Source organism: Sphaerodactylus townsendi, linkage group LG16, assembly GCF_021028975.2.
Source record: "Sphaerodactylus townsendi isolate TG3544 linkage group LG16, MPM_Stown_v2.3, whole genome shotgun sequence".
In the NCBI taxonomy this organism is placed as follows: Eukaryota; Metazoa; Chordata; class Lepidosauria; order Squamata; family Sphaerodactylidae; genus Sphaerodactylus; species Sphaerodactylus townsendi.
In genome coordinates this window covers 24,133,381-24,145,560 of record NC_059440.1, presented here as the reverse complement: position 1 = coordinate 24,145,560, position 12,180 = coordinate 24,133,381, and the positions used below count along the sequence as shown (strand labels likewise).

General features: G+C 45.4%; 1 protein-coding gene across 1 annotated transcript in view; it reads left to right on the top strand.

Moving 5' to 3' along the window:
* The window catches only part of EPHA8 (EPH receptor A8), a 64,016-nt gene that overhangs the window by 38,229 nt on the left and 13,607 nt on the right, over window positions 1–12,180 (top strand). The window contains exons 4-9 of the mRNA XM_048519180.1: window positions 4,189–4,344; window positions 4,908–5,243; window positions 8,439–8,563; window positions 9,755–9,917; window positions 10,575–10,671; window positions 11,796–11,863. Of these exons, the coding sequence (XP_048375137.1) occupies window positions 4,189–4,344; window positions 4,908–5,243; window positions 8,439–8,563; window positions 9,755–9,917; window positions 10,575–10,671; window positions 11,796–11,863 (945 nt within the window). The remainder of the gene's footprint in view (window positions 1–4,188; window positions 4,345–4,907; window positions 5,244–8,438; window positions 8,564–9,754; window positions 9,918–10,574; window positions 10,672–11,795; window positions 11,864–12,180) is intronic.

Genomic DNA, 12,180 nt, shown 5'->3' with positions numbered 1-12,180 from the left:
GAATGTAGGAGTGCAGAAATGCATCTGGTTCATCATATAATCCTCTGCCACTCAGATGAGGAGTAGGGAATCAAACCCGATTCTCCAGATTAGTGGGCACCAGCATGCATGGCTGACCTGGGGTAACCCTGGGGTTTCCAACCTCTAGGTGGTGGCTGGAGATCTTCTGAGATTACAACTGATCTCCAGACAACAGAAATCAGCTCACTTGGAGAAAATGGCCACCCTGGAAGGTAGACTCTATGGCATGATTCTCAGTTGAACTCCCTCCCTTCCCCAAACTCCACCCTCCTCAGGATCCATCCCCCAAATCTCCAAGCTTTTCCCAACCCAAAACAGGCAATGCTACTCAGCCACCATATTTTTAAAGCCCTAAATGGCTTGGGTTTCACATATCTGAAAGAACACCTGTGCCAATATGAACCTGCCCGAGCATTAGGTTAAGTGGGAAGGGTGGTCCCTTCCTCCACCAAGGTGCAGGGAGAGGTAGTACATGGGCAGGCTTTCTTCAGCGTGGTGTAGTGGTTAAGAGCAGGTGGATTCTAATTCGGAGAACCGAGTTTGATTCCCCACCACTTATAAGTGGCTTATCTGGTGAACCAGATGTGTTTCCACACTCCTAAATTCCTGCTGGGTGACCTTGGGCTAGTCCCAGTTCTTGGGAACTTTCTCAGCCCCACCTGCCTCACAAGGTGTCTGTTGTGGGGAGAGGGAGGGAAAGGAGCTGGTAAGTCATCTTGAGTCTCCTTACAGGAAAGGAAGGTGGGGTATAAATCCAGATTCTTCTTCTTCTTCATGGCTGCCCCCAGACTATGAAACAGTTTTCCCATAGAAATTCACCAGGTCCCAATCCTTTATGGCCTTTATCCAGGTTTTTGGATTTTGATGACCCCTCTGGAAGCTGCTTGTGGTGGGGGAATGGTATGTGAGTAGGTAATATTCTGGAAGTTTGTTTTATGGTGTTTTAATGATTGTTTTATATGATGTTTTTATTGTCACTTTTAATTTTGTATGCCGCCCTGAGACCTCCATGTAGGGCGGGGTATAAGCTCCAAAAATGAACAAAAATAAACTACTGGGCCAGCAGACCAATTAGACAGAGATCACCATAGATTTCCCCAAATCAAATTGGACACCCTGATTTGGGAGTTCTTGAATTATCAAATCATGTCCCCCAAACTAAATGATGAATGCACTCACTGCGGGGCAGAACGAAAGTGTATAATCGGCCAGTCTGATAAAGTGTCTGACAAAAGCATCTTCAATGAAGCATTTTCCTCACCTACTGCTCCAAAGGTGCTGATTTATCAACACTACATATGGCTAAATTGCAGATCTTTTTGTGTGCCCATATATAGGAACAGCTACGTGAATCAGTTCAACACCGTTCAGAAATAATCACGGTGCAGCTGTTTGGACAATTGCTTTTTTGCAGTGTTTTATCATTGCACACAATGAGGTGCAACCCAGCTTTGAAGATTTCCAGGAAGTGTGCTGCTTTTTGCTCTCGCCCCTGAGCCGACCTGCTTTGAATGCAGCTTCGACACCCCCAAACTGCTTTCAAATGCATAATGCAGCCCCCGACTCCAAGCTGGACCCGGCAGAGTGGTTCGTCCATAGCTATCATCCCCTTGACAGACAGATCCGTCTAGCATTTCAGCCAGCCCACTGGCTTATTAGCAGATGTTCTCCTGTCCCCTGAGCTGCGAGGAGGGGGACAAATGGACCAAGTTGCAGATGGCTTGGTGAGGCCCTCCCATCGCATTTTCTGCTTCCTGACGCAAGCCTGTCAGCTCCAGAGACAGGCCGCAGCAGGTGGCCGGCTGGATGAAAAGATGCATTAGAGGGGCTAGGGTGGGGCAGATGAAGGGGGAGGGGGAGGGGAGGAGCAGGGGAAGGTGAAATGCACAGGCAGAGGAGGTAGTAGTAGAAGAAAAGTTGGTTTTTCTACCCCACTTTTCTCTACCTTCAAGGAGTCTCAAAGCAGCTTACAATCACCATCCCTTCCCACAACAGACATTTTGTGAGGTAATTGGGGCTGAGAGAGTTCTGAGAGAACTGCGACTAGCCCAAGGTCACCCAGCAGGCATCATGGGGAGGAGTAGGGAAACAAACCTGGTTCACTTCTCATGAGGAGGAGCCAGGAATCAAATCTAGTTTCCCAGATTATTTATTTATTTGAATTTGATTTGATTTATATCCCACCATATCCCCACAGGGCTCATTAGAGTACACTGCTCTTAACCACTACAGCATTGATTTATTCATGCACAGCTCTCTTTTTCAGTTGTCAAGTCACAGGAAATATGGTGACCAAGAGAACTTTGGAGGTGGTTTGCCATATGTTCTAATCAGATGCGTAGAGGCAATGGGGACATCCAAGGGGGCTTGTCCCAGACGCCATGGCCAGTTGCATTTCAGGGATGGGACAGGGCGTGTTGGAGGTGTGTCAGGGTGTTTTGGGGTGGGGCAGGAGGGGGCACACAGGCAGCTCATGCCCCAGGCGCAGTTCCCCCTCCCTTCATCACTGGTTCTGATATGTTTGAATATTCAAACATATTCAGACAGAAACAATGGCAGGATTCGAGGCTTAAATGAAAACAGCTTATTGGATTAAGACAATTTAAGAAGGGCTAAAATGAAAAAAAGTAGATATTAACTATAAGCATGGAGTTAGAATTAGGCTTGGTAAAGACCCAAAAAATTCGGTAAAATTCGGATTCGGATTTATTTGGGCATAAAATTATCTGTATGCCCGAATAAGACAAATAACATATTCAGATATACGTGAATATTTGGTTATATCTGAAAAATTCGGATCCGTTTGAATTTTTTTGTATTTTGGGGGTGTTTTTAACTTTTGGCCTGCAGGGGGCGTATTTGTAAAACTAGTGACACCAAAATTTCAGGGTATCATCCGAAGATTGTCCTGATGATGCCTCCCAAGTTTGATAAAGTTTGGTGTGGGGGGCAAAGTTATGGACCCCCAAAATTGTGCCCCATCCCCCATTGTTTCCAATGCAACCTAACAGGAGATGGAGGCTACCCTTTGGAGGGTCCATAACTTTGGCCCCCCTGAACCAAACTTCACCAAACTTGGGAGGTATCATAAGGACAGTCCTCATTGGCTGCAACTGAGTCACTTCAGAGCACAGAATCTGGGGAAACTTATTTGGGTGACTGTCAGGGGCGTATTGTTAAATCTACTGGCACCAAAATTTTGGAGTCTTATCCAGAGACTGACCCCAAAATACCTGAAAAAGCCCGAATACCTTGCATTTGAATTTGTTCATATTCAGGCAGGACATATTCAGCCGATTTTCACCCAAATATGCCTGAATTTGCCCAGATTCAGGCCGAATCTGGTATTTGTTGCACCCGAATCTTCAAGCCTAGTTAGAATTATGCTTTGATCTTTAGTGAGGTAGTTGGAAGTCACCATATATATGTGTGTGTGTGTGTGTGTGTGTAGGTATTTATGTATGTGTGTTTTGTTCTCACTTTTTCCATCTTTTCATTTAGTATTACTATCATAGGGGGGAGGGGGACTAGGCTAGATTTTTTCTTTATCTTTTTATGTATGTGTTATTTAAATATGTAAAATAGATGAAAATTCTCATTAAAAAAGAAAGAAATGGTTTGCCATTGCCCGCCTCTGCTTTACAACCCTATCATTCCTTAAAGTTCTCCCATCCAAATACTAGCCAAGGTCAGGGCTAATAGCGTGTGACGTAGGCCCTAGGCCATGAAAGAAAATCTATATTGTTATTGTTAAAATGATTCAAAATTATTATGGATCCCTGTATCCATTCCTGCTGTGGTCCTTCAGGTTCACATGGTGATCTTGGGATGATCCCTTTCTCTCTCTGAACCTTACTTTCCCTCAAAGGGTCATTTGTGAGGGTAAAAGGACATCTCAACCACACAGAACTCTTGGGAATAACTAGGAGCTATGAACATATGTAATGAATGAATAACAAGATCTTCTCTATGGAGCAGTGAGCAGATTTTCTTAGCAGCACAACCTCTTCTCCGTGTGCTGGGGGCTTCCAGCAGTGTTGCGGGGCTAGAGAAATTCTGTTCCAGATGTGAATAGTCCAGGTACCTTGCAAGCCAGAAAGCACTGTTTTGGAGTCAGTTGTAGAGGCTTCCACCATCTTATGTCTCTTGTTTTTTCTTCTCCTTTAGCCTGCCAACTGGGGTTTTACAAGTCTTCCCCGGGGGATCAGCTGTGCGCTAAATGCCCTTCTCACAGTTATTCTGATAGCCAGGCTGCACAGGTGTGTCGCTGTGAGAGCAGTTTTTACCGAGCAACTCAGGACCTACCTTCAGCGTTTTGCTCACGTACGTACACTCGCCTCCTGTGCTGTATGTGATATGTATGCATGGGCAGTCCTAAATGGGAGATCCCTGTGTCGCTTCTGAGAAAAACTCAGAGGTTACATAGGGCACCTCTAGGAATCTCTGGAAAGTCTGTGGTAAAACCATAGTTTCTGGCAATTCCTATATCTACCCTATGTCATTTTCAATGTTTTCCCCAGATGCAATGTAGTGACGTCCCCATTTTTTAAAATAAAAATTCCTTTTTAAAATTATTTTTATAAATTCCATCTTGATTATATTTATTACCAACAATACATCCCAAAATGCATCAAATACATTGCATACAAAACACCTGCATGCAATCTGCCAACGTCAGAAAACAAAAATAGAGAGAGAGAGAAAAGAAAAAGAAACCATCCTCCAAGCAGTCGTTTTAACTGATCTCTGTTGTCAGGAGATCAATTATAATAATTGGAGATCACCTGATGTCATCTGGACACTCGCAACCTGCCATCCATACCTTGCAGCTTTGAGTCTTTTCTGCTACTCTACTGAGATTCTGCCTGCCTTTTCATCTTTTTCAGGGCCTCCTTCAGCTCCCATGAACCTGCTGTCTAGTGTGAATGGTACTTCAGTCACCCTGGAATGGACTCCTCCACTGGACAAAGGGGGCCGCAGCGATGTTATGTATAATGTACTCTGTCGACGTTGCTCATGGGACTCGGGCCAGTGTGAAGCGTGTGGTGCCGGGATCCGCTTCGTTCCCCAGCAGACAAATTTGGCGCAGGGCTCTCTTGTTGTCACCAATCTCCTGGCCCATACCAACTACTCCTTCTGGGTGGAGGCCACCAACGGGGTCTCAGACCTGAGTCTCGAGCCACCAAGATTCGCCGCTGTCAACATCACCACAAACCAGGCAGGTAGGAGATGGCCCTCGTCCGTCAGCTTCCATTTGCTCTTCTGCTTAAGGGCTGGCACAACAGGACTGACTCATGAGAGGTGGCTTTTCAGCATTTCTATAGGCTAGACTGACTTAGCAGGCCAGACTTTCATTTAACTTGAATTAGGCCCGTAGCCAGAACATTTTCATGGGGGGGGGGCGCAAATAAGTACAGTGGGGGTCAGCCCATCATTTTCTATTTTCTTTATTATTTATTTGTTTGTGCCTTGTTTTTTATTTACCAGTTTTGTACCTGAGGCTCAAGATGTATGCATAGTATAAAGTAAGTAAATTGAATAGCCTGAGGAACCTAATAAGCAATGAAATAGAGCTAGGATTACAAAATTTAGAAAAGTGCAAAATAAGTTTCAGACATCCTGTGTCACCTCCCAGGCTTTTGAAATTAGGATACTTCAGCCTCGCTAATTCTGTTCTAGCCAGTTGCATAGAGAATTAACATTTGGAAAATTTGTGACAGGATCCACACCTTTTTACCCAGTTCCTTCCTCTTTTTACATAGAGAATTTACCCTTGAAAGACTCATGGTGGGTTTCACACCAACTGACACACAGGGCTCAGAGTGGTGTACAGCAATATATACAATTAAAATAGAAGTCGGTATTTTTTTTTTAAAAAAATAATTTATAAGCCCTTCCCTTTTTAACCTCGAGAGTCAGGTTAATAATAAATATAAAATCAATAAGAACATAAAACATTTTTTAAAAATTAAACATAAAATGACATAAAAATTAATTTTGTGCTTTTGTAAATCTGTTCTGTTTTCAAATAGTTTTTACATTACTTCATACATACTTCATATTTCTATGTTTCGAGGGCAGTTTTGGGATCTGCTCCAAATGTCTGTGTAGGAATGTGCTCAAATGTCTCATGTTTGCTGTTTCTGCTTACAAATTATCCCTTGTGTAAACCACACTCACAATTCTTCAGTTGTGTATTATTTGTGTGTCCTGCAAAAACCACCCCTCCATACTGCATGAACATTTCCCAATTTTATTTACCAATAAAAATTTGCATTATCATTATAGGCTGGATCCAAACAGCTTTTCTGTTGGTGATCGAAAGAGAAAGTAGTCCCATTTGTAAACCAAAACGACTATACTGGAGACCCCAGGTTTTATCTGGACAATTGTCATGTAGAACAGGGACTCTTATCATGGTGTAGTGGGTAAGAGCAGATGGATTCTAATCTGGAGAACCGGATTTGATTCCCCATTCCTCCATCTGAATGACAGGGGCTTATCTGGTGAACCAGGTGTGTTTCCGCACTCCTACATTACCGCTGGGTGACCGTGGGCTAGTCACAGTTCTCTCAGAACTCTCTCAGCCCCACCTACCTCCCAAGATATGTGTTGTGGGGAGAGGAAGGGAAAGGAGCTTGTAAGCCACTTTGAGTCTCCTGACAGGAGAGAAAGGTGGGATATAAATCCAAACTCTTCTTCTTCTTATAAGGAAGGAAACTGGGCAGATGAAAAAGTTGGTAGCATCTAGCCCTATATGTATATTATTTGTGTTAATGACATACTCAATGGACTGTATTTATAAAATCACCCACAAAAGAAGTACAGAATCAAAACCTCTGACATAAAGTATCAGCAAATGAAAAAAAAAAAAAGGGAAATCAGGAAAATCCCTGCAGATCAGGAAAATATCTCAGTGCAGGGGTATGCGTAGCAACCAACTGTTTTTGTGGGCTGCTCAACTTCCTTCGATTCAGAGTGATACTTTAAGTATAGAAAAGGAGATGCAGGTAAAAGTTATAAATGCATGCAGGTAATTGCTAGTTTGAGTTTCTATTAATGCTCCACTTGAGAGTTCTTTCCGTGCCTCTGCTGACAGTTACACTTTAGGGTGGAAGTATACTATTATGTGTAGTTTTGTGATCGTTGCTCAAAGCTTTTTTTCTTCCCTTATACAATTTTAAATTGCAGCTGGTTGGGCTGCAGTTTCCAGAGGAAAGGCCATTGTGCACGTGGAAAAGAGGTTGTGTGTGTGTGTTTTTTTAAATCATTTTTCACCCTGTGAGGTCTTCACCAAATCCCCACCCCAAGCTGTTTTCCCCCTGCTAAGCAACAAGGTCTGAAAAGATGCCACGGAGAGGAAGGGTTAAAAATGCTGCATTGATCATTTATACAGAGAGGATGAGGTTGAATTTTTTCAAACCTTAAAATCCTCGGCCCACTTTCGGCTCCACCTTGTGAAACTCAAACTTGCGATTCTCTCTTCTAACACCTTTTTTTTGGGTTTCCTTTTCTCCCTAAGACCCCATATTTCAGAGCTATTTCCACAGCGATAAATCCCCATTAGAGATGATGCTTATATGATATGGCTCAGCGATGCACGTGGTGCGTACAAGTGCCGTTATTAATTGCATGGGTAAATCGTACGCCTGGCATACAAATCCGACGGTGAAAATAGGCGAACCCAACTTGTTAATAAAAATAGAAACAGCTATCAAAAGGAAGGAGATACAGAATATTGGCTCATTCCCTAATTGTTGCACAGTTTTCCCTAGCCGCCTCATGCTTTCTGATGGAGATGCTTCTCCTTTGAGAATGAGGGCTGGAGGCATCTGCGGGCTTGGTCCAGATCTTGCAGGCAGACTCCTTGGCATTGCAAACAAGCTCCTAGCTAGAGACAAGGTGTGCCCTCAACATTATATGTTTCCTTCAGTGTGGAGCAGCAGTGGCGTAGGAGGTTAAGAGCTCGTGTATCTAATCTGGAGGAACCGGGTTTGATTCCCAGCTCTCCGCCTGAGCTATGGAGGCTTATCTGGGGAATTCAGATTAGCCTGTACACTCCCACACATGCCAGCTGGGTGACCTTGGGCTAGTCACAGCTCTTCGGAGCTGTCTCAGCCCCACCCACCTCACAGGGTGTTTGTTGTGAGGGGGGAAGGGCAAGGAGATTGTAAGCCCCTTTGAGTCTCCTGCAGGAGAGAAAGGGGGGATATAAGTCCAAAACTCCTCCCTCCACCCTCCCTCCCTCCCTCCTCCTCCTCCTCCTCCTCCTCCTCCTCCTCCTCCTCCTCCTCTTCTTCTTCTTCTTCTTCTTCTTCTTCTTCTTCTTCTTCTTCTTCTTCTTCTTCTTCTTCTTCTTCTTCTTCTTCTTCTTCTTCTTCTTCTTCTTCTTGACTCTCTGTTATGTCCTTTCTTAGCCCCATCCCAGGTGCTGGCCATTCACCAAGAGAACGTGGGTCAGAACAGCGTCACCCTCATCTGGCAGGAACCGGACCAACCCAACGGCATCATTTTGGAATATGAGATCAAATTCTATGAAAAGGTGATTGGATTTCTGACCTGGGTGGGAGTGGGAAAGAGGTGGTGGCTTTAAAGGCAGGGGACGGGCTTTCTTTGGGGCTGTGCTATGCTTTTTTTTAATGAAAGAACATGAGGAAACCCATACTGGATCAGACTTAGGCCATGAAGTCCAGCAATCTGTTCTCACAGTAGCCAACCAGGTGCTTCTAGGAAGCGGGCAAGCAAAGCAACTGCGGCAGCTTTATCCTGCCTTATCCAGCATTCAATATAATAGACATGCTCCTCTGATTCTGGAGAGAATTGGCATGCATCATGACGAGGATTTTCCATTAAACTAGCAGGGATGGTAAACTCAGACACACCCCGTCCAAATGTTAACACTCAACTCTAGATTTTAACTTGCTGTTTTCGCCCTCTTTTACGCTTCTTGGGTTTTCTCTGTGCTGTTTTCTTCCGCAGCTTATTTGTATTGACCTGTTTTAATTGGTTTGCTTGTCTTTTATTGATTAAGTCGAGAGCTGCCTCAAGCTGGGGAAGTGTACAAATTGGGGGTGGGGGGGAGGCTCGATGGCAGAGCAGTTGCGGGTCATGCGGAAGATCCCAGGTTCAATCCCTGGTGCCTCCAGGTGAAAAGATCAGGTAGCAGGTGAGGGAAAGACCTAGAACTAAAAACTCACAGAAGACTCACTGCCAATCGGAGTTGACATACAGATGTGATGGACCAACGGTCTGATTCCATAAAGGGTAGCTTTGTGTGTAAATACTCTAAATAAAAGTAAATAAAAATGAAACCTGAAGTTAGCTTTAAAAAGGGTTTGGACAGATTTATGGAGGAGAAGTCGATGGCTACCAATCTTGATCCTCCTTGATCTCAGATTGCAGGTGCCTTAGCAGACCAGGTGCTCGGGAGCAGCAGCAGCAGAAGGCCATTGCTTTCACCTCCTGCATGTGAGCTCCCAAAGGCACCTGGTGGGCCACTGCAAGTAGCAGAGTGCTGGACTAGATGGACTCTGGTCTGATCCAGCAGGCTACTTCTTATGTTCTTATGTTCATATTAGGCAGGATGGATAGAGGAGCAGAGAACAGCCAGCAACAGGATTGGAACAGAATGGGGGCGGGGAATCCATTCCTCCCTCTAACAAGTGATACTGTCACCTATCCCAAACCAGAGCCTTCCTTTTCTGTAACCAACATTTCTATCCACCTCCCCCAGGACAAAGAGATGCAGAGCTATTCCACCTTGAAGTCGAAGGGAAACAGCACCACTGTCTCAGGACTCAAGCCTGCCACCCGTTATGTCTTCCAAGTCCGGGCCCGCACCTCTGCCGGCTGTGGCAAGTTCAGTCAAGCAGTGGAAGTGGAGACGGCCAAAGCAAGTGAGGAGCCGTGAGAGCAGGGCATCTGAAAACAGGGCGGCGGGAGGTCCAACTATGGTTCGTCTGCCCCTCCCCAGTTTTAGAAACAAACTGGGGAGTTTGGATTCCCCACGCCCTCTTCTGTCTGTGCGATCTTCCAACCTTTTTTGAGCCAGCATGGCATAGTGATAAGAGTGCAGGACTAGAATCTGGGAAAGCCAGATCTGATTCCCCTGGAAGTTTGCCAGGTGACCCTGGTTGAGTCAGCCGATCTCTCTTAGCCTGTCCCACCTTGCAGTGTTGTTGTTGCAAGGGTAACGTGATATGGTAAGGCGCTTTGTGTCCTCACTGGGAAGAGAAGAAAATCTAAATATCTAAATGCCCGCGTGCATATATCCCTATAGAAAACTTCCTCTCTGGGCCAGCTTACAAAGGTGAGGAGGGGCTAAAACTCAACAGAAGAGCATCTGCTTGGCATGCGGAAGGTCTCAGGTTTAATGCCCAGCATCTCCAGTTAATAGGACCAGGCAGGAGGTGACGTGAAGCTGGAGAGCGGCTGACTGGCAGCGCCTACTGCTCGGTCCTTTAAAATGGGAATGTTGGGAACTTAACCTGCGATCTGGCCAGAGCTTCCCCTCCAACAGCAAGTAAGAATCCTTTGGGATCTTTCCCTTCTAGTAGTTCCTCGCTACGACACCACGACGGTTGTCTGGATCTGCCTGACGCTTATCTCCGGCCTGGTCTCCCTGCTCCTGTTTCTAATCTGCAAGAAGAGGTAAGAGGGAGAAGTTCTTCTGCAGAATGAAAGGGGGCAGTCAGATCCATTGTTGCGTGTAAGTCAGCTCATGTCTTTTGTTTATTTTATTTGTATGTTCGGCTTCTGTTCCCGCCCTCTCCCAACAAACCGGGCTTAGGGTGGCTTATCACAGAATCCGAACAGCTAAAATATTTTAAATACAGTTAAAAACCTGTTATGTAAAATCTCAGCAGGGCCCAAATATACAGAAACAGGGAGGCCAATAATGAGGAAAGAAGAAAAATAATTAAACAGTGTTTAACCAAATAGGGAAAAGGGGGGAAGGGAATGGTACAGGAAGGGACAAAAGAAACCAGCTAGATCAGGGGTCTGCAACCTGCGGCTCTCCAGATGTTCATGAACTACAATTCCCATCAGCCCCTGCCAGCATGGCCAATTGGCCATGCTGGCAGGGGCTGATGGGAATTGTAGTTCATGAACATCTGGAGAGCCACAGGTTGCAGAGCCCTGAGCTAGATGAAAAACATTCATGTCCTCAACCATATACCTGGGAGAATATTTCTGTCTTACAGGCCCTGCAGAATTGCATCAGATCTTGCAGGGCCTGGGTCTCACTTGATAGACAGCTCTCTCAATTCTCTGTCTCCCCTCCCCATTCTGGCCGGGCATGCCTCACCATTAGAACAGGGCTTAGGTAAGGTTACCAGCTCTGGGCTGGGAAATACCTGGGGATTCTGGGGGAGGAGCCTAAGGAGGGTGGGGTTTGGGGAGGGGCGACCTATTACGTTGAATAAATAATAATAATAATATCCACACATTGAACGAACAGTATAGTGCCGGGACAAAGCCAGGAATGAAATGGGGCGGGGCATAGAGTCCATCTTCAAAAGCAGCCGTCTTCTCCAGGTGAGGGGATCTCTGTACCCTGGAGAACAATTGTAATCCCAGGAGATTTCTAGCCATCCCCTGAAGATTGGTAACCCTAGGCTTACAAGCTGCAGGAATGGTATAGCTTAGATGAGTTTGGACAATGATTGTTAAGATTGTTTGATGTACACCCACATCAGACTGGCTGCTTGTACTATAATTCAGCACCTGTCCCCCTCTTGCTTCTCTTTGCTTACTTCTTTCTCTGCATGCAGGCACTGTGGCTACAGCAAGGCTTTCCAAGACTCTGATGAGGAGAAAATGCACTATCAGAATGGACAGGGTGAGTGTTGGCAGTCCTATTACCTCCATAGAGTGGTGCAGTGGTTAAAAGCAGGTGGGTTCTAATCTGGAGAACCGAGTTTTATTCCTCACCACCTGAGTGGCAGAGGCTTATCTGGTGAACCAGGTGTGTTTCTGCACTTTTACATTCCTGCTGGGTGACCTTGGACTAGTCACAGTTCTCTCAAAACTCTCTCAGCCCCACCTACCTCACAAGGTGTCTGTTTTGGGAAGAGGAAGGGAAAGGAGCTTGTAAGCCACCTTGAGAAAGATGGGATATAAATCCAAACTCCTCCTCCTCCTCCTCCTCCTCCTCCT